Source organism: Brassica oleracea, chromosome C5, assembly GCF_000695525.1.
Source record: "Brassica oleracea var. oleracea cultivar TO1000 chromosome C5, BOL, whole genome shotgun sequence".
NCBI classification, from domain to species: domain Eukaryota; kingdom Viridiplantae; phylum Streptophyta; class Magnoliopsida; order Brassicales; family Brassicaceae; genus Brassica; species Brassica oleracea.
Genome location: NC_027752.1, coordinates 34,158,313 through 34,179,624, shown reverse-complemented (window position 1 = coordinate 34,179,624; position 21,312 = coordinate 34,158,313). Strand labels below are relative to the sequence as shown.

Here is a 21,312-nt window from a genome sequence, read left to right as displayed (position 1 = left end):
ATTATATATGAATGTATTTTTATTTTAAACTGCCAATTATGTATGGGAAAATTTTCATGTTTACCACTTCCAAGTTACCACTTTTCATCTTTACCACCAATAAAATGACATTTTCAAAAATACGTTCTTCATTAACTGGCAAAAGACTCTTATACCCTTGTTCTCTATACATATAATAAATCATTATTTAAATTAAAAAAATAAAAATAAAAATTTATGTTTTGGAATTATACTTTCTCAAATTCAAACTTTTTTATAATTTGTTTTTTTTTTGAATTTTATTTTAGAAATTTTTTTTTTTGAATTTTTTTTCAAATTTTCATTTTGAAAATCGAAAATTATGTTTTGAAACTATTTTTTTAATATTTTTTTAAAAATTTTTAAGTATTTATTTATATTTTTATTAGAATCCTAAATTTCATATTCCAAAAAACCTACCCCCCCCCTCAACTCTAAACCCTAAGTCTAGATTAGTTAACCCTAGGGGTATAAGTGTATTTTACGCTTCATTTAAAGTGAGGGTAAAAGTGATTAGTGTAGACATGAAAACTGTAACTATGAAAGTGGTACTTGTTGCAATTTCTCATTATGTATTTGAATGTATAATACATATGTTATGTATTTTATAAATAAAATTATAAAACGAAAAATAAATTATGGGAATGTAAAAAGGAAATATTGATAGAAACATACTGTAGATTACATTATTGGCAATAGTATTACATCAAAAATTATTTTAACACTTTACCTACAATATATTGTATAATAGTTTTATTATTATTATTTAAACCAAAACCTCTTGAAAATTACTTTAACTACCTTCTACGTGCAGATTTTTTTATTATTGTTTGGTTTTCTAAACAGTTTTTGGATGTAATTTTCTTTTGCAAATCATCCAACAAAACATGTCACTTAATGTCACTAAGATTATTTTTAGTGGTTATTTCTTTTCTTCTTTTTTGAAAAGGCTTCAAGTTATTTCTATTTCTTATTCTAAAAGTATATTACAATTTGCTCTCAAAAAGAGTATAGTACAATTATTTATATGAACATATAATCTTTCATGAGACACTGATTTAACAAAGGGAACTACATTTAGATGTAACGACGTGTTTCCTTTGTGTTGTGCACTTCCAAGGTAGTTAAATGTTGTGCACTTCCAATGTAATTAAATTAACCATTTCTGTGTTTCCTCGTATTTGATTAAAACCTTTTTTTTTATTAAAACATTGTTTGTATACATGAAATGAATACCTGAATCTTTTTCCCTGCTACTCTTGCAGGTACGTACAACGCAAAATATTCAGGTTGTCACTAAAGATGATTTAGGCAACCCAAGTCAGACAACAAAACACAAAAGAACTAACGCTCTACTCATGAATCTAGCTTCTCTATTACTATACTTCCTTTGTTCCCCTTCTCGTTTCTTGTGGTTTCTTTTTCTCGCAGTGAAAAAAATTTAGCCTAATTTTAAGACTAATCAGAGTTTAAAGAATTGTGGTTATTAGATCTCTTTGTCGTGCTCATCATGGCAATGACAAACCTACACATCATCATCATCATCACAAGAAGCCAATATGTCCTTACTCTTTGCTGTCTGGTCTATGTTTTCTCAGCACAGAAAAAGACAAAAAGATTAACCAAGCCAAACCCCGAAGTTCTTCTTGTATGAAAATTTCTCATTTTTGGGAAAAAAATCCAATTTAAGTTCAATATGGTAAATTTATTGAGATGATTTTGAATAAAGCTCTTATTGAGACAGAGCTCTTAATTGTGCATGTCTTATCCTAATAGCATGCTTAGTTTTTTCAAAGAGATCCATACCTGTAGGGGAAGAGATTTTTGAGCAGGTGAAGAGGATCTCAAAGATATAAGAGCATATTCGTCGTCTTATAATCATCTGAAAGCCTTTCAAGGAAATAAACATAATGACACGAGGGTTTAACCTAATTGAAATAAGGAATCAAAGAATGGAAACAAATGAAAATTGGGAGGCATTATACTACCATTGAGAGGTTTCATAGTAGAAGTAACGAAGGAAGACATTTGACACTAAAAGACCTAAAACTCGAATTTCTTTATATCTATCTTCCTCTTCGATGCGACTTCTATTTATATTTTGTAAGCAGAAGAGTTTTGATATTTATATTTCATCTTTCACATCTGAAAGCACTCTGAGGAGGTGAAGAGAAAAATCAGAATGAGAGCGAGTGAGTCATGAAGGTAGGATTAAACAACGTAATTGAATGACATCGAATGGGTTGTAATTAAACGGTTAATTGCAGTTGAAAACGTCGCCGTGAATTGTAAGAGTCGGGGACTACGGTGATGGAAATTGAAATTGGATAGAGAGTTGGACTCTTTAGTGATGAGCTAATTCTCATTATTATCAGCCCATACGAGAGTTAACGTAACATTCTGTTTCGACTGCAAAATGAGTGACAATGCATAATAGAGCTTCTTCATGATTGGTCGATTTTTTAATCTGATGTGGCAGTTTATTCTTTGAGCATTAAGCCTTTTTAATATTGTAAGATTATATAACTTCTTAATGTTTTAGATTATATACTTTCATTTTTAGAGTATAGCAGAGACAAAATGTGGAACAAAGTTATTTGATTTACTTTTCAAAATACTAAAGTCTATGCAATGAGTATTTCATATTCTAAATATACAGCATGTGATGTATTTTCATATATAAATATTATAAAGCGACGAGATCCATGAATTTTTTTTTTGACATGGCTATATACTAGTTTTATTTCTAAAGATGAAAGACGATGCAATTAAAGTGAATAATGTGGTAGCAATGCTACCGTAGCATCTATCGAACGCATCACCACTTAGTCCAGCTTAGAATCTATACTATATTAAACTCTAGGCTCGTATAATAAATACATTTTCTCTCCAACTAAGATCGTGATTATGTAGCTAGACTAATGTTACTTTAGTCTTTAGAGAGCATGACGAATTTTAGAATGTAGATTGTTTACAAGTGAACGTAAAAGTCTTTTTTTATGAAAAAAGAAACAAAATGAAAAAGACGATCAAGATCCAGATTTTTTTTTAATAATCATAACTATTAGCTACGCTAATGAATGTGATAAGTATTTTATTGGCATATCTGTTACTGAGACGCTAACTGCAAATATAAATTCATTCAGTTAAGATATCTTATTACCTAAGAGAACTGAGAGCGTAAATGTGTAACATCTGAGTTGTGATATATGAAAAGGTTTAAAAAAATTGATTTGACTATCTATATCACCAAAGTTGACTTATTTTTTCCGTCACACATCCGTTTATAACTCAAGAGTTAAGCGTGTTTGACCTGGAGTAGTGGAAGGATGGGTGATCTATCGGGAAGAGATTCACGATACCGTACGAGTGAGGCTAAAGCACGGGGAAATATCGGATGGTGATTGCAGGTTCAGTAAACAAATCTTTCGAGCCTTGGAAAAATTAATGCACCGCACTTCAGATGGGATGGAGCCCACGGGCCGAGTGAGCGGACGTGGGTAGCCCATTAGCCGTGGACGGTCGGGGCGTTACAAGTGGTATCAAAGCTAGGTTAGTCATCTCGGTTATTACCCGGGAGGCATCTTGAGACCTGTCGTGAGGCGAAACGAGGACATTGCGTTCTTTGAGAATGATTGAATTGTAACATCCCGAGTTGTGATATATGTAACGGCTTAAAAAAATTGATCTGGCTACCTATGTCACCTAAGTTGACTTATCTTTTCCGTCATACATCCGTTTAGAACTCCAGAATTAAGCATGCTTGAGCTGGAGTAGGGGAAGAATGGATGATCTATCGAGAAGTGATTCGCGATACCGTGCGAGTGAGGCTAAAACTCATGGAAAGGTCGGGTAGTGATTGCATGATTACTGAACAAGACTTTTTGAAAAAATTAACGCACTGCTCGTCAGATGGGATAGGACCCACAGGCCAAATGAGCGGACTTAGGATGACCTATTAGTCGTGGACGGTCGGGGCGTTACAAAATGGTTAGGAATTTTAATTAGTTTAGTGGATTTTAGATCTGGTAGGATATAAAAATGAATTTCCAAAATATTCTTTTGATTTCAAAAAGATATCATGAAGAATTTATTCAAAAACATCTATTTTTTACCTGTTCTTTTACGGCGACAATCTGGACAAACATAGCTAAGAAAGTGCTGAAAGAAAAGTCTACAGAAGACTGGGATACTCTAGTCCTACTGATCAGTGATACCACAGTTGACAATGTCACATTGTTCGTCATCAGATACCTGTTTCAACTCACTAATCATAGTTTATGGCGGGAACAAAATTGCAGGAGGCACGGCGAGCCACACTCCACGCAGGGAACTCTCATCAGCACTATTGAAAAAACAGTCCGCAATAGGTTGAGTACTTGAGTTCTATCAGGCTATTGGGAGACTATCACTATGAAAAAGGCCTACGTTTCTGGTTCAGCACAAGAGCTTAAGTGTGAAAGGTTCATATATATGATTTTTATTTTTTTTATAATTTTGAAAAATTCAAATAAAGACACACTGATGTAAAAATAGTTTTTGAATTGAATAAATTTAACATTCATAAAAAAATAATTTATTCAAAAACAAATTGTTGACGAAGTGGCACGATTAGTATCAAATATTGATAATCAATACTATTAAATTAAAAATATGACTTATTGATAAAAGGTTGTATCCAACTATTATTTCAACAAAACATACCTTTTAAATATAATTGCAATTAAATTTAATTTATGAATCTAACCGCCACATGCCTAATAATCGGGTAACCGCCACATTAACCACCATGACGAGTTTGATTAAAAACATATTGATGCAGTTATTCATACAAACAACAATTAATATATCACCAGTTACCAAAAAAAAATTTATGCCAATATATATATATATAATTTTTTTTTTTGTTTTTCTTAATAGTAACTGACTATAAATCCTGATACCAAAGAAACAAAAACATTAGAAAAATCAACTTTGTTTTAATTAAATTTATGCTAATATATATTGACATTCCAAACACATATTCCAATATATATTGACATTCCAAACACATATCAATTTTTAACTATAACTTTTTATTTTTTTAAATTAATCATTATTTAAAAATAAAGTACAACATTAATGTATGAAATGACCATGACACAATTGTATAGTTATGTAACATCACAAATTCAATACAATTGTCAAAACCTCTTAATAATAATTTAAAAAATATTATACACAAACAGATAAATTAAATTTCTTTAACATATAAGAATAAAATTACAAAAATGTTACATATTTACATTAAAAAGAAAAAAAATACAAACCAACATTATACATGCGGGCCAAGATCTAGAACCGACAAATATGATTACAAAGAAACAGGCATACGGACAATATGATTACAAAGAATTAAGCGTATGCCGTCAACTTTTAAATGATTATTATTTTATAAAATAGATTTTGATTAAGATTTATACACAGATATGATTATAAAGAAAAACACAAATATAATTATAAAAAAAAATACAAATATGAAAATTAAAACAAAAATATACCCGAATCTGGTTAACGAGTTAAAGTTGGGATCGGATCTGGTTGATATTTTAGATAAAATTCAGTATGCAATTCCTTTTCTTTGTTTTTTTTTTTAAGTACTATTTTATTTCATTCAGAAAACTAAAATCGTTACAAGGCCATAGGCCAAGAAAAACCGAACCGACAAGGCTCATTTAAATATCTAAAAAAGGACTAAAAAGCTTAAAGTCTGGAAATCAAACAAGCTAGAAAAGAGATAGCCAAGTGCCGAGCAAAGAGAGGGAAGGGAGAATTCGCGAAAATGGAGATTGAAGAAGATGCTCTGGAGATAGGATCTAACCGGAGTCGCAAAGTATCTTTGATGTCCGCTATTATCGCTTCAGGAGGACGAGAAATGGCGGAATCGCTTCAACAATCCTTCCAAATAGAGTACATTGTTGCTTGATAGATAAATCTGAGGTTAGAACAATGTGGCGGTTCGAGGAGGGTTTATCCAACCATCTCAGAGTCGCATCAAATGAGGGAGGAGGGTAGAAGTTTACTCGATTCAGGAAGTGGAGCCAAACTGTTGAACTGAAAGGGCACTCGAAAAACAAGTGTTGTCGGCTCTCATTACACGTAGAGCAAAGAATGCAGTCTGCAAGAACCTCAAGACATCACTGTCGCATTCTATCCCTAGTAACCAATCTTTGCCTGACGTTAACCCAAGTGAAGAAAGCATGTTTTGGAATATGACCAATAAACCACACCTGCTTGTGCCAAGATACTTCATCTTCTGAGGGAAATAAGAAGGACCAAGTATTTGCTGTAGGAAACTTCTGTACTGGCGCCTGAAAGCCCACTTTCCACCCATATCATCACTGTTTGAATCACTAATACCTGCAGCTGAAGCCCACTTTTCTTTGTATTTTCTTTGCATGTAACAGGAATTGAGTTTGGATGGATAAAATTTGAATTCGTAAGTTTCAAATGGCTGGGTGACTGCTCTTATGTCTTAACAAGAGATTGATTCAAGTCATATTTTCAGAGATTTATTGATCTCTGTGTTAGCACTTGGCACTTAGCAACAATATCTTTCATCAAATATTTGTCCATACTTGTTTTTTTTTTTTTTGATAAAAGTGTCAAAATATTATTACCATTTTAGTTTTTGACAGATTACAAACGATAACAAGAAACAGAGAAACATAATATAAAACTATACACAAACTCTAGTTAGCCAAAACAGGGGCATACACAAAACCAGAACCGCATACTAGAGCCTCGATCAAGTCCACACCACGGCTTGTCGCAAAAGGATGAGCAAAGTTTAACCGAGAGCTGGAACCCGGTAATTTTGGCTTCCCCGCTCTTAAAAATAATGACCCATATAAGAACAGTTTGTGGAGGGTTTCATAGCACCAGCCCACAGGAACAGACAGCAAAGGTAGAGGCCAAACACACCCGCATCAACCAAACAAGCATTTATTAAACCGTAGACAGTCTTGACTTGTTGCTACGAACTAGAGTATATCAGATCTCTCAAAAGAAGTATCATATCATCAACTTTCATCGTATTTTCAGAGCCTGAACCGTTGATGAACCTTTGCTTTTTGTTTGAAGGGATATATCTTATTACATCAAACCGTTCAAAAGGTGTAGTGGTGGGTTCTATTGGTGGGCGAAACATATAAGTACAAACAATTTTTTTTGTACAAAACAATTTTACCAATCATGGAACAAGTATTAGACAAGTCAAAATTGCTTTGTCGATAGAGAATAATTTGGTGAGTGGTCTTAAAAAACCGGAGTTCTAATGATTAAGGCAACAAAAATAATAACAGCTGTTTTATGCAGATGAACATCTAGTAAAAGACTATATGAATTAGTTATTTTGCTATGAGCATGACCAAAAAAAAAATCGTTTTTTCAGGGAATGTGAAGTCTAGTTTTATAACGGGTACATACGTTATGTCATAGCCAGTAATATCATATTCAAGATATATCAACAAAAGTATTTACATTTCTAAAACCTGTTACATTTTTCATAGACAGAGATAGAGTCGGTTAGGTTAATCATAAAACCGCGCAAACCAGTAACCCAATATGAACCAATTCGAATTTAATTCGACCGGTCAATTCACTGTAAACCGATCTTTCATTTCTGTTAGTTCCTTGTAGGCGGAGACGCGAGTGAATCTCCTCCATCTTCGTCTTCTTTCCAAGCCTTTTCGTCCTTCTGGTTTCTTCAGAAATGGAAAGTGGTCAAAACCCAGATTGGGAAACCGAGTTCAACCGCTTCGAACAAGCGATCTCGTCCTCTCCCGCTCCGATTCGCGTAAGATCCGTTATAAAGCTATCAGCTTTAGCTAATCAATCACCGGAGAGTATCCTAACCCGCGCAATCCCGATCCTCGCCGGTCTTCTCCGCGTCTCCGATGACCCCGATCGCTCCGTCCAAGCCGCCGCCGCGCATTGCTTGAAACGAATCGCCTGTCTCGGCGGCGAGTTCGCGGCGACGATGGGGAGGTGCGGCGTGATCGCTAGCTTGTTAGGGCTCTTACTCGAGGCGGCCAATGATAACGGTATCGTGCTCCGAAGGATCTGGGTGAAGTGTTTGTGGAGTTTAGTTACCTTCGGATCTTCGATTCGAATCGGGTTAGCTAGGTTAGGCGGTGTAGAGATCGTGACACGTGAGTTGAACACGTGGGAAGATGATTCGAGTAGATGGTGCCTGTTAGAGATTCTTACTGCTCTGACGACGATACGAGAGAGCAGACGCGTTCTTGTTCATAACGGAGGGTTGAAGTTTCTTGTCGAGGCTGCTAAAGTTGGCAACTTTGCGTCGAGAGAGAGAGCTTGTCACGCTATTGGATTGATCGGTGTTACTAGACGGTGTAGGAGGTTGCTTGTTGAAGCAGGAGTGGTTCCAGCTCTTGTGGATCTGTTTCGAGATGGAGATGAGAAGGGAAAGCTTTTAGCTGGTAATGCCTTGGGGATCATAGCGGCTCAGTCCGAGTACATTAGGCCTGTTACTGAAGCTGGTTCCATTCCTTTGTATGTGGAGCTTCTCTCGGGAGGAGATCCGATGGGGAAAGATATTGCAGAGGATGTGTTCTGTATACTAGCTGTAGCTGAGGGCAATGCTGTTTTGATAGCGGAGCAGCTTGTGAGGATCTTGAGAGAAGGAGATAACGAATCCAAGTTTGCTGCTTCTGATGTGTTGTGGGATCTCGCGGGTTATAGGCATTCTGTGTCTGTTATTAGAGACTCTGGTGCGATTCCTTTGCTGGTGGGGCTTGTGAGAGATGGGTCTCTTGAGTTTAGGGAGAGGATCTCTGGAGCTATTTCTCAGCTGTGTTACAACGAGAACGACCGTGAGGTCTTTTCTGAGTCTGGTGTGATACCGATTCTGATTGAGTGGTTGGGGGATGAGTCGGAAGAGCTTAGGGATAATGCGGCCGAGGCGCTGATTAATTTCTCAGAAGACCGAGAGCATTATGGTAGAGTGCGTGAGGCTCTAAGCCATCCCGTGATTCGGAGTATGCAGAGCAGACTTGCTAGAATCAGAGCCTCTCATGAACATTTGGTTAGGTCAATGCGAAGGGTTACAATCGAACATCTTGCCCGAGATCCATATCTTCCCTAACGAACAGATCCAGGTTTCAACCTGTTTTGATGTATAGTGTTGTTTAGTTTTTGTGACTTTTGGTTCCTTCAGATGTTTGTATATACACACACATGTACCAAAAGATATTGACTTTGAATGAAGATGGGTTTCTACATCATTGATCTTCCTTTACATGATAATGCATCCAGTGGTTGGACCATAAGAATCATAGACTACTTCATATATATCAGAGTGTGGCTGTTCATAGCAATTGGTGGAGCACTGAGCTAGGCAACAATGAGGTGGAACAGTTTGATCTGTACCGTTATCATCAGCCTCGATGTTCTTGGAATTGTCTGCATCATCCTCTTCTTGTGGATTCTCCACCTGATCATCATCAGGAGGGAGAATACCCGGGCTTACTTCTTCAAGAGTCTCTAACATGGCATAGCAAGCTTTCTTCCTCAAGGTATCAACCAAACAAGCAGCATCAATTCCATCACCAACCACTACAAGATCGTCCCCGGATTCCCCTTCTATGGCTACAGAGATTACACCTGCAAGCAAGGTACACAGTTTTCATCCTTTCATTAGAAAGCACTTGGTGTGTTCTATTTGTTTAATCCGGAATATCTTACCCTTCGCATTAACTGCTACTTCCATTGCTTTCCTCCTGCATCTGTCACAATTCGCTGACAGTTTTATACACATCTTCTTCTGTAAAATGCTCCAATAAAACCAAAAATGGAGAAACAGGTTAAGAGCTATGAACAAAACGAAGGATTATGCAATAAGGCTGTTGGCAACAGTCAGACCTTCATTTTCCCCTGACGAGGAAGCTCTGTTTTGGCCAAAGTGGAGGACCGAAGAAAACTATCACCGGACTTGCCAAATGTACTTGCTTCAAAAACCTTGTTTTGTGCTGAGCACGAAGGGCTAATGGATCAAAGTGAGACTACTTCAAATAAGAGAAAGTCAAGATAATGTTTTTCTTTTGTACTTAAATGCATCATATAATACTTGTGAATAGAAAAGATCTCTCCTCTTTTAGTTGGTCTGATAATAACTAGATATCACATTTAAGTACCATATAAAATACTAAGGAAGAATTGTATAACAAAAACAGAAAGATGGAAAATGGTTAGGCTAAGATCTCTCTAAATTCTTGACATGTTTGACATGTTCATCTTTGATGCAGTGATCACAATATCAGAAATCCACCTCAGCATAGGCTATTTTATTTTTTTGACACGTGTCCTTTCAGAAAAATAACTAGATATCACATTTAAGTACCATATAAAATACCAAGGAAGAATTGTATAACAAAAACAGAAGGATGGAAAATGGTTAGGCTAAGATCTCTCTAAATTCTTGACATGTTTGACATGTTCATCTTTGATGCAGTGATCACAATATCAAAAATCCACCTCAGCAGAGGCTATTTCATTTTTTGACACGTGTCCTTTCAGAAAAATAACTATTGTTGTTTTAGGTTTCGATGCATCGTTGTGGATTTGCTTATGGATTTTCGTATTTATTTGGCCCGTGGCACATTGAAAGTTGGTTTCAGAATTCAAGTCCTCTTAAAAGTAGGGCAAGAAGTCCCATTAACTTTTACTTTTCATCCTTCGTCAAATCTGGTCGAAACTCACACAAATTCATTCTTGAATAGTCATATTTCAAGCTTTTCTAGTTGTTTACAAAGCAATATTCCCAAAAAAAATTAAGCTCTAATAAGAAAAAATATTTTATTGTTCATTTATAAAAAAAGAAAATTGGCATCAATGTCCACAAGAAGCATCATAATTAAACACTTACCCCTCCAACTAAACTCAACTGTTTCTTTCCTCTTATGTCCCTACCTCTAAAATCGCAGTTTTATAGCTAGATGCGATAGGTCTCACTGTGACTCTCTGAAATCTTCCACTACGGTTTGTCAGCCTACTACCTCTCTCCTCTCTTATCCTACACTCCATTTCATTCTTGAATAGTCATATTTCAAGCTTTTCTAGTTGTTTACAAAGCAATATTCCCAAAAAAAAAATTAAGCTCTAATAAGAAAAAATATTTTATTGTTCATTTATAAAAAAAGAAAATTGGCATCAATGTCCACAAGAAGCATCATAATTAAACACTTACCCCTCCAACTAAACTCAACTGTTTCTTTCCTCTTATGCCCCTACCTCTAAAATCGCAGTTTTATAACTAGATGCGATAGCTCTCACTGTGACTCTCTGAAATCTTCCACTACGGGTTGTCAGCCTACTACCTCTCTCCTCTCTTATCCTACACTCCATCCAGCTCTCTCTTTCCTCTCCTAATCTCATTATTCTCCAAATTCTCTTTTCTTCAATTCATTCTCTCTATTTTACAATCAATTATTTTTTATAAGTCATAAAAATTGTTTTTTTTTACCAATCATAAAAATGATTCTTTTTCTTATGAATGTTTTAAAGTAAAAAATTTCAGGTCCAAGAAGATGGTCTGGTTATGATTTAATATCAAAAGAAAAATAGAGGAATTTCAAGTTCACGACTATGTTTCTACTGTTGGTAAATTTTCTTCCTTTCTTTTACTTCTTATTTGTTGCTTGAATGTGTTTTTTTCTGTCATGAGTGAATATTAATTTATCGTGATTCTGTTATAAGTTTGATGTTATTTTTCACTTTGATTGTCTAAACTTGAAATTGGTATAAGATTTGTTATCTGATATATTCGGTTTATAAATCGTTTGTTATCTAGTAAATGATTTGATATATGTTGCATGTTTTGTTAGCTGATACAAAAGGTTTGTCAGTAATTGATACACGATTTGTGTACATGATACATGTTTTGTTAAATGATACATATTTTGATACCAAAGATTGATAAATGATTGGTATGATGTTACAAAAGACTTGTCATTAATTGATACATGATTGGTCTAGCTGATAAATGTTTTGGTAGATGGTTTGCCAGCTTATAATTTTTTTTGATTCTTGGTTTATTTTGCGGACAAATGGATTGATACTTGGTGTGAGTAAATATGTTGTTTGTTAAATAATTTGTTATCTGATACATGATTTAGTATATGGTATATGTTTTGTTAGGTGACACGTAATTTGATATCAATGAATGAGTAAAGGAGAATATTCAAAAATTTGAAAAATTGTGGTAATGTTAGAGATAAAAAAAAATGGAGGAAATAGAATTGAGAAAGAGTAAACAGAAAGTTAGATTCTAAGAGAAAATAGATTGTATCAATGTGTATTACTATTTTAACATACTACATGTTTTGATGTATTGTTGTATCAAGTATTATCTAAGAGAGCATATACTAGATAATATATCAATTAAAAAATCATCTACCAAATAATGTACCAGTTAACAAAACATATAACAGCTAACAAATTATGTATCTTCAACAAACAAGGTTATTTCATAAGTGCAGTTTCTAACAAATAAGTTAACAACTAATAAATTAATTTAACACTAGTATTAAAACTTAGAACGAATTGTAGACTTCAGAGATGTTGAGATCTTGCAATCAATTGTAATCTCTGATTCAGATAAATGGTAATATTTTGTTTAAAATCATGAGTGATTTCAAATTCGGTTCTAGTAGTTTAGTAAATTTAGAAATACATTTTGGATTTAGAAATTTTGATAAATCCATTGATTTTAAAATCAAACAAACAAATTTCAGAATCAAATATACAGATTTTAAAATCAAAATAAGTGGATTATTATAAATCAGTCAAATGGATTTTCAATAAGTTCAGATTTGTAACAAAATATATATATATATATTTTTTTAAACTACAGAATGTGTTTTACCATGCTTTTGGTTTGGAGTTTTAAGTGTTTGTACTTGTGTAATTTTTCTTAATATGTAATAGAGATTATATATAAATTATAATGGACACATACAATAGAAAGTGGAAAATATTAAATTGTACAAATTGGATAATTGGAAAAATTTTAAATAGAAAACTTTCAAACGGGATCAAGCAAAAAAAAGAAAAAGAAATGTATATTGAACATAGTTGTTTTAAGTCAAAACGTGTTTATGTCAAATCTTTTCTTTTATGTGTTTTTCGTTTTAACATATATATATATTTTTTAACTCACGTAGCAAGCATCTCATATATTTGTTAAATAGTGCTTGTTTATAATTGTTAGAGGAACATGTTCAACACATATGACTTGGGGAAAAAAAGATACTAAGAACATCAATAATATAAATCTATCGAAATATCAACACTCAAGTCAATATTTGCTCCTTAGTATTTTTAACTTAAAATCACTCATAAATCCATTCAAATCCATTTTTAAATCAAATCTTTAAACAAATCATTATTATTGAATAACACCTCATTTTAAAATCTAATTTAAAATCATAGAACCAATAACAATGAATTTGAATATAGATTCTAAAATCACAGAAACAATAACACTAGATTTCATTTCTATTTTGAAATCCATTAAAATATATAAACCAATAACACCCTCTAAATTTTTTTCTAATTTGAGTTCCTTTTAGGTATATTCAGCTAAATCTTCCTTTATAAAATTTAATATGAATTAATAAATGTTTTATAGGTTAACGGATAGATTGGTATTTTGGAATAAATGTGCCTTACTGTTTGTTAATATAAATTGTTTGCTATATACCTTTGCTAAAAAAAAGAAAGACTATATTACAATACAAATCAAAGAGTTGGTTGAATATGTTACAATGGATAATCAACATAGAAGGTAGTTTTAAAAGTTGTTTTAACTTCAATGTAATTATATTTTAAATATTTATAAATTAATACAAAAATGAATAGATAACAAAATCGTTTGTTTGAAACCATGAATGATGACAATCATTTTTGGAGAGAGAAAAGTGTAATGTTAGAGGAGACATGAACACAAAGTTCTACCATGCCTCTGTCAAAACTAATAGATACAAAAACAGATTGTGTAGAATAATAGCCCCAATTCTCAATTTTGTCTTCGTCCACTCCAGCCCAACAAGAATCCTGCACAAATCAAAATAAGAAAAGACGTTAGTTTCTGTTCCTGTTGTTGTCGGTCAAAGACTCTACAAAATATATAATATGGAATAGGAGGAGTAAAGTCGGTGATCATGTTATATATAAAGGAGGTGATGTCGTGGCTTTAGAATCATCAAAAAGAGAAGCATATAGACCTAGAGCTAAAGAGTGAGAGAGAGATCAAGAGAATTACTAATTCATAAGTTAGAGTCTTGTGTATTAGTTTTAACCAACCTGTGATTTCTAATTAATTCTTGTAAGGATATTCATTGATAGTGAATAAAGAGAAAGAGCTTTTGATACTGATTTCAATCTAGCTTAAATTAAAGCACTAAGCAAAGGTTTAAATCCTAACAAGTGGTATCAGAACGCAAGGTTTGGTTGCGAGTGCTAGGAGGAGATATGGAATCAATATCGGGAAAGTTCGAGGTTGATAGGTTTGATGGAAAAAGTGATTTTGGGTTATGGAAGTATAAGATGCTAATGCAGTTAAAGCTTCTAGGGTTAGATTCTACGATTCAGGAAGTTTCAGTCACTGCCTTCTGAAATAGGCAATGAGAAAGACGAAGAACTTCCGGAAGCCAAAGTAGATCCACTGAAGGATAAAAAGGCAAAGAATCTAATATGCATGAGCCTAGGAAATTTGGTTCTGCGTAAGGTGATGAAGGAAACAACTACACTAGGAGTTTGGAAGGCTTTGGAAAGAGATTACCAAACGAAGACACTTTCTAATAGGATCTACATGATGCAGAGATTTGCGAGCTTCAAGATGGATGATCACAAGAGCATTGAATAAAACCTAGATACTTTTCTTAAGCTAGTTTCAGATCTTGCAAGTCTTAACATCAACATCAGTGATGAAGACCAGACTATTCAAGTTCTATCTAGCTTGCCCTAGCAATTTGATTCACTAGTTGACACACTCAAGTACGGTACAACAAAAGAAACTCTTACAATGAATGACGTGATTAATTCAGCATACTCTAAAGAAGTTGAGTTAAAGGAAAAGGGATTGCTGAATAAATCAAGGTCTGACACAGAGGGTTTGTACGTGGAATCAAGGGGCAAATCAGAGAAAAAGGGTTATAGAGGAAAAACTTACGCAAGGGCAGATCTAAGTCAAGTAAAAGGTTGATAAAAACAAAACAGGTTGTTTTATCTGTGGAGAAGAAGGACATTGGAAAAGAGAATGTCCTGAGAGGAGACATGGAAAATCTGTAAACATTGCGATGGAACCGAAGCAACCGCTAGTGTTAACAGGTGGTGTGCAAGACACTATGGAAGAATTGATCATGGATTCTGGATGTTCTTATCATAGTACATCAAACAAAGAGGTTATGTTTGACTTTAAGGAGTTCAATGGTGGTTCAGTGTTAATGGCTAATAACACTCAATGTGACAACAAAGGAATTGGAAAAATAAAGATTCAAAATTCAGATGGCTCTGAAGTGATACTCACGGGTGTTAGATACCTACCGGAGGTGAGTAGAAATTTAATTTCTTATGGGATGTTGGAAAAATCAGGTTGCAAGTATAAAGGGAGCAATTTCAAGGTGCACTTCTACAAAGATAACAAGAAGGTGATAACATGAAAATATCACGATAGAGTTTATTATCTACAAGGCACAATTGCTAAGAGTAAGAAGAACATGCGTAGAGTGAAGAAAGTAATCAGAAAGAAGAAGTCAAAGAAGGTGATGTTTTCTACAAGTCTGATTCAGGGACCTACTCTATTCGGTTTTCAAACAAAAGATTCATCAGCTCAAGGTGAAGACTCTTTCTTGACTGAAAAAAACAGAAGAAATTGAGTCTAAGGCGAGCAGTGAAGAATCTCAGACAACTGAATCTTCAAGGGATGATTTTTTTGTTTGCAAAAGAAGCAAGGCATAAGGATGGTGATCTCTTAGCACGTTTTGGCTGCACCTGAAAAGCTTAATATGAAAGAAGAATCGGAAAGCAAGGATAAAAAGTGTTTAAAGGAGGCTGAGGAGAACGTGGATATGGAACTTGGGAATGAAACTTAGGGAAAAGTTTCAAAAATATTGGAGGATGGTATATTTGGAGAGAGAGTTAAAGGAGATGCAACACTATCTAAGATCCATACCAATAATCAAGAGGATTCACAAAGTAAAGCAGTACCTGGAGAGGAGCTTCAGGTTTGCTGCGTTTTCGACTAAGAAGGAAGATTCTCCAGGTAACGCCATTATCAAAGCTGTCTCAAGCTCGCAGAGACAGAGAAGAAACGAGTCAGTTTCGGGTTTATATTTTGATAATGGAAAACTCAAGGTGGAGTCCAAAACTTTAGCTGAGAGAAGAGAGGTTTTAGTTCAAGGTGGAGCCGCTGAAACACAAGAAAAGTCACTCAAAGGCTCTGAAGCAACGGATGAGGAACACCAGAGAGAAAACGTCTTAAACAAGTCAAAAGGAAACAAGAAGTGATAATGAAGGGAGACGAGGAGTAGCTCTTGGTGGAAGTATAAGCATAAGGAGAGAACGTCTTAACCAGATACTAGGGTGGAGAGCAATAACCGAGGAGAGCTGAAGGGAGATGAGTATCTCAATCGGAAAGTAAGCAAAACACGATCACCAGATGAGTTTAACATCACAAGCATCAACTTAAACAGGTAAAGAGAAGTGATTAAATTTAACAAGAAGTTGAATGGAAACGGGTTCATGGGTTCGTCGGAGTGACGGAGGAGCCTCCAAAGGGTCACCTGAGAGAACTGTCTAAAACAACAAGAAAGGCTGAAGGGGAGACGAGTACCGAGGTTGGCCAAAGAAGAAACAGATCACAGGACATCAAAAACGTGTCTTAAATAGCTAAAACGGAGTAAATGAAGCGGAGGACGAATTTTGAACAAACGGAAGAAACGGATCACGGGAAACACATGAAAGAAATCTCACTGTCAAAGTCAAAAGGAGATTAAGTCTATATGATCTCAAAGGGAATAATAGGTAAGAGGTCTTCAAGCAAACTCAAATCATCAGAGAAAGGTTGAGCCATGGATCCACCACCTGAAACATTCAAAACGAGAACTTTATTAATTACCAGTAAAAGAAAAAGAAATCGCGAGCTTCTTTTAGAATGACCACTTCTCACAGTGAAGAACATTTAGAGGCAGGGTCAGAGTTTGCGGAAATGAGGTGGAGTTTGGGTAGTTGAAATGATCTCTGGTATCAAAGGCGAGAAAAAATTGAAGACGGAGTAGCGGCATACGAGCTACATGAGTCGTCGACGATATGATTCATTGATGATATAAGAAAGAATATCTGTTTTGGCTTAGTTTTCGTGAGGCATCGAAAGCAAGTAAGATGAGCATAGGATACTCATGGCGATGCAACTCGGCGAATGTGTTACCGGATCAAATAGTTTTTTCAAATTGCAGAGGAAGGAGATTGAAATCTTGAGTCGGCGTGTAGATATGCCGAACAGAAGACGAGGAGCAGTGATTCATCAGCAAAATCAACTAAACCTTCTTTGTTTTGGTTAGTATAAAATAAACCCAAGTCTTTCGTTCCTTGCAGGTAACGAAGAATATGTTTAATCCCGTCTCAGTGCCTTTGGATTGGACAAGAGCTAAATCTAGACAATAGATTCATGGCAAAACATTTATCTTGTCGTGTGTGACTAGCCAGATACATCAAAGCTCCTATGGCACTGAGATATGGCACTTCGGGACCAAGGACATCTTTATCGTCCATCTTAGGACGGAACAGATCAGTGTCCTAGCCGAGGGACCTCACGACCATGGGGCTAGATAATGGGTGAGACTCGGCCATGTTGAATCTCTTGAGTTTCTTTAATGAGTGAGAGAGAAATCAAGAGAGATACTAATTCATAAGTTCGAGTCTTGTGTATTAGTTTTAACCAAGCTGTGATTTCTAATTAGTTCTTGTAAGGATATTCATTGATAGTGAATAAAGAGAAAGAGCTTTTGATACTGATTTCAATCTAAGTTTAAAGCACTAAGCAAAGATTTAAATCCTAACAGATTGAAAAAGCTGAAAGATTCAAATGGACTTTTCATAGATCCCAACTTCAATGGGTGATATCGTGGCTTCTTATTTCCAAGACCTGTTCAAATCTTCTAATCCAGTGGAGCATTTCAAATCTCTGCCGAGAATCACTCAAGCTATGAATAAAGGGAATGCAAGATGCGAGTTTCTTGGTCAAGGGTTCAAGTGCGTCTGGATCAGACAGGTCTGTTCTTTCTTCAAGAGGTATTGAGATATTGTGGGCCCTAGGGTAACATTGGAAGTGGAACAATTCTTTCAAAGAAGAACATTCCCATTGGATTAGAATCTCACTCAGCTATGCCTTATTCCAAAGATTATTGGAGCTACTGTTATGTCATGAAGTTGTTAGATATTGATGGGGTGTAAAGCCCACCTCAATATACGAAAGATGTGAAAAGGAGGATGTATAATGGTCAGTGATCACAGCGTTTGACGATGATGACTTCGGTTAAGGCAATTTTTAACCCAACTTCAAAACACTATTTTAGTGTGATTTTAACACTAAAACTTTTTCTAAACTAACACTAAAAATCACACTATTTTAGTGCAACACTATAATTTCACACCAAATTTGGTGCGATACTATTCACCCTACTAAAACACTATTCATATTCACCCCACTAAAACACTATTCACTTAATTTATTAATAAAATAGACAGTTAAATAAATGACAAATAAAACTATAAATACATATAATATTATAAAATAGCTTTTAGTGTGAAATTTTGTGTTATGGTTGGAGAATAATTTTTTTTAGTACTGAAATTACATTAAAATAGTGTGGTTTTGACACTATAATAGTGTTATGGGTTGAAGATGCTATTAGCGATGAATAGATGGTTAGTTTGATCAGTCTAGATCAATGGAAAAGCTAGGAAAAAAAAAACAATTTGTAATCTTGATGTAAATCCATTTTGCATAGTTTCATAAAGTTTACTCATTTCCCTCCATCTGATTATCTAATTTCTTTTTTTTCTCCTTTTCAGAACTATATAATATGGTACATGAATCTATGCTTAATAACGTCATTTCGGTTTCTGAGGTACTCGTGCGAGTATGATAAAGTTCTAAACTTTTTCTCGTAGAAGTAGCCTACTGGTTAAAGTTTAAAAGCTTCTACATCCAGGTTTGGAGTTCAAATCCCAGATTATGCAATTTTTTACATATTATATGAAATCCAGGTTTCAAGTCCTAGAGAGAGAGATTTATTAATACAGACTACATAATAAAGGTTTACAAGGAATCTTCAACATGGTGCAAGTAAATCTGGTCAGGAATGGATCTTCATAAGACGGTTCAGATGATGCAGTTAGACGTAGATCTTTATAAGGTATGTAGTATTGTCGGTTGTCGAATCGTCTATGTAATATTTTTGATAAATGTAATGTCATAATAAATCAGTATTATAAAAAAAAAAATCTTGAGAATTGTAAAAAGATTTGAACTTTTGTTGTGAAACTAGAGAATAGAATCTATGTTTCTATATTATTCATAAACATAAAGAACCCTTTATATATAGGGAATTACACCGTCATAGAATAATGGAAAGACTAAATTAAGGAAATACAAATATGGAAAGAATACAAATCATAATCTAATAATGAAAAGACAAGATGCTGATTCTCTCTCTCTCTCTCTCTCTCTCCTCATGGCCGAGTCTCTCTCTCTCTAGCATTAGACCAGTTATGAATCGGGCCGGTTATGGACATCCACAATATGATTTATAACACTCCCCCTTGGATGCCATAACCATACAGGGATTGTAATATGCTTTAGATGTTGCCTCATTAAAACCTTACCAGGAAAACCCAGTGGGACAAAACCAAGGTGAAAGAAAAAGAGTAAAACACGTATTACTCCCCAAGTCTAATTTCTCTCTTATAGCCAGACTTATTAGGAATCTAAAAGTAGTAGCATCCACCACAGGGGAGTATGTCTCCTCATAATCGATTCCTGGTCTCTGTGAGAATCCTTGTGCAACAAGCCGTGCTTTATATCTCACGACCTTGCCGTGTTCATTTCTTTTCCTCACAAAGACCCACTTATAACCGACTGGTTTAACATCATATGGTGTCCGGACTATTGGTCCAAAGACATCAATGCCCTCATTCAAATCATGATCCTCATTCAAATCCATAAGTTCAAGTGCTACCTTGTATGCAAATATATCATCAATGTCGACATTCTTTATGTTCCATTGTATCCCAGACAAGACATAGTTTATTGAGATCTCATTATTATCAAGACCTTCAGTACCTTGAATCTTGGCGTCCCAAGAATCAGTATTAGATACATCAGGGCCGGCCGCATCTAAGCATGCATGATCGGCCGCGATCGCTATTAGGGTTTTGGGATCGATCGCGGTTAAGTCCTGAGATTTAGGAACGGCTGCGGTCGTGTTTAGGGTTTCAACAACCTCGGTTTCATTCTCTGCACCTTTCTTATTTTTCCGAGGGTTCTTATCTTTGGAACCTATTGGTCTACCACGTTTCAAATGTTTTCTAGAATCTGTACCAACTTGATTGTGTCCCTCTTGAACATCAATTTTGATTGGTGCATTAGCTGCTGGTATATATGACTTAGTCACTCTTTTCGGATCAGCAAAGGAATCTGACAATTGATTAGCTAGTTTTTGTAAATGTATAATCTTTTGGACTTCTAAATCACATTCCTGAGTCTGAGGGATAAGGATGTTTGATTTGCAATCTCCCCCTAATGTTGGATGTTCGGATTCATCAAAGTGACAATCCGCATACCTGGCCTTATATAAATCACCCGCAGTTGGCTCAAGGTATTTTATAATCGTGGGGGAATCATATCCAACATATATCCCCATCCTCCTTTGAGGTCCCATCTTTGTTCTCTGTGGCGAAGCAATTGGTACATAGACGGCACAACCAAATGTCTTAAGATGTGATATTTCTGGATCATGACCCGTAAACAATTGTGATGGGGAATATTTATGTTCACTAGACGGTCTGATACGAATCAGTTCGGCCGCGTGCAAGACCGCGTATCCCCAAGCTCTGGCCGTAAGCTTAGACCTCATAACCAATAGTCTAGCTATCAGCTGAATTCGTTTTATGAATGATTCGGCCAAGCCGTTCTCTGTATGTACATGTGCCACGGAGTGACATGTGCCACGG

The 21,312-nt window shown here is 35.1% G+C and overlaps 2 protein-coding genes across 2 annotated transcripts; one reads left to right on the top strand and one right to left on the bottom strand.

The window, feature by feature from the left end:
- Nucleotides 1-7,674: 7,674 nt before the first annotated feature.
- LOC106296056 (U-box domain-containing protein 4-like) lies at nucleotides 7,675-9,420 on the top strand. The gene is made up of 2 exons (XM_013732106.1): nucleotides 7,675-9,179; nucleotides 9,337-9,420. The coding sequence occupies exon 1, from the start codon at nucleotides 7,772-7,774 to the stop codon at nucleotides 9,164-9,166; it is 1,395 nt and encodes a 464-aa protein (XP_013587560.1). The 5' UTR covers nucleotides 7,675-7,771; the 3' UTR covers nucleotides 9,167-9,179; nucleotides 9,337-9,420.
- LOC106296057 lies at nucleotides 9,262-9,887 on the bottom strand. Its single transcript, XM_013732107.1, has 2 exons — nucleotides 9,766-9,887; nucleotides 9,262-9,684 (listed from the first exon to the last, which is right to left on the bottom strand). The coding sequence occupies exons 1-2, from the start codon at nucleotides 9,836-9,838 to the stop codon at nucleotides 9,317-9,319; spliced, it is 441 nt and encodes a 146-aa protein (XP_013587561.1). The 5' UTR covers nucleotides 9,839-9,887; the 3' UTR covers nucleotides 9,262-9,316.
- Nucleotides 9,888-21,312: the final 11,425 nt, after the last annotated feature.

Bases quoted from the DNA above. Each gene is read 5' to 3' on its own strand.
- LOC106296056 (XM_013732106.1), top strand. From the start codon at position 7,772: ATGGAAAGTGGTCAAAACCCAGATTGGGAAACCGAGTTCAACCGCTTC.
- LOC106296057 (XM_013732107.1), bottom strand. From the start codon at position 9,838: ATGTGTATAAAACTGTCAGCGAATTGTGACAGATGCAGGAGGAAAGCA. The intron at 9,685-9,765 runs GTAAGATATTCC...CCTTGCTTGCAG, and splicing joins AGTAGCAGTTAATGCGAAGG to GTGTAATCTCTGTAGCCATA.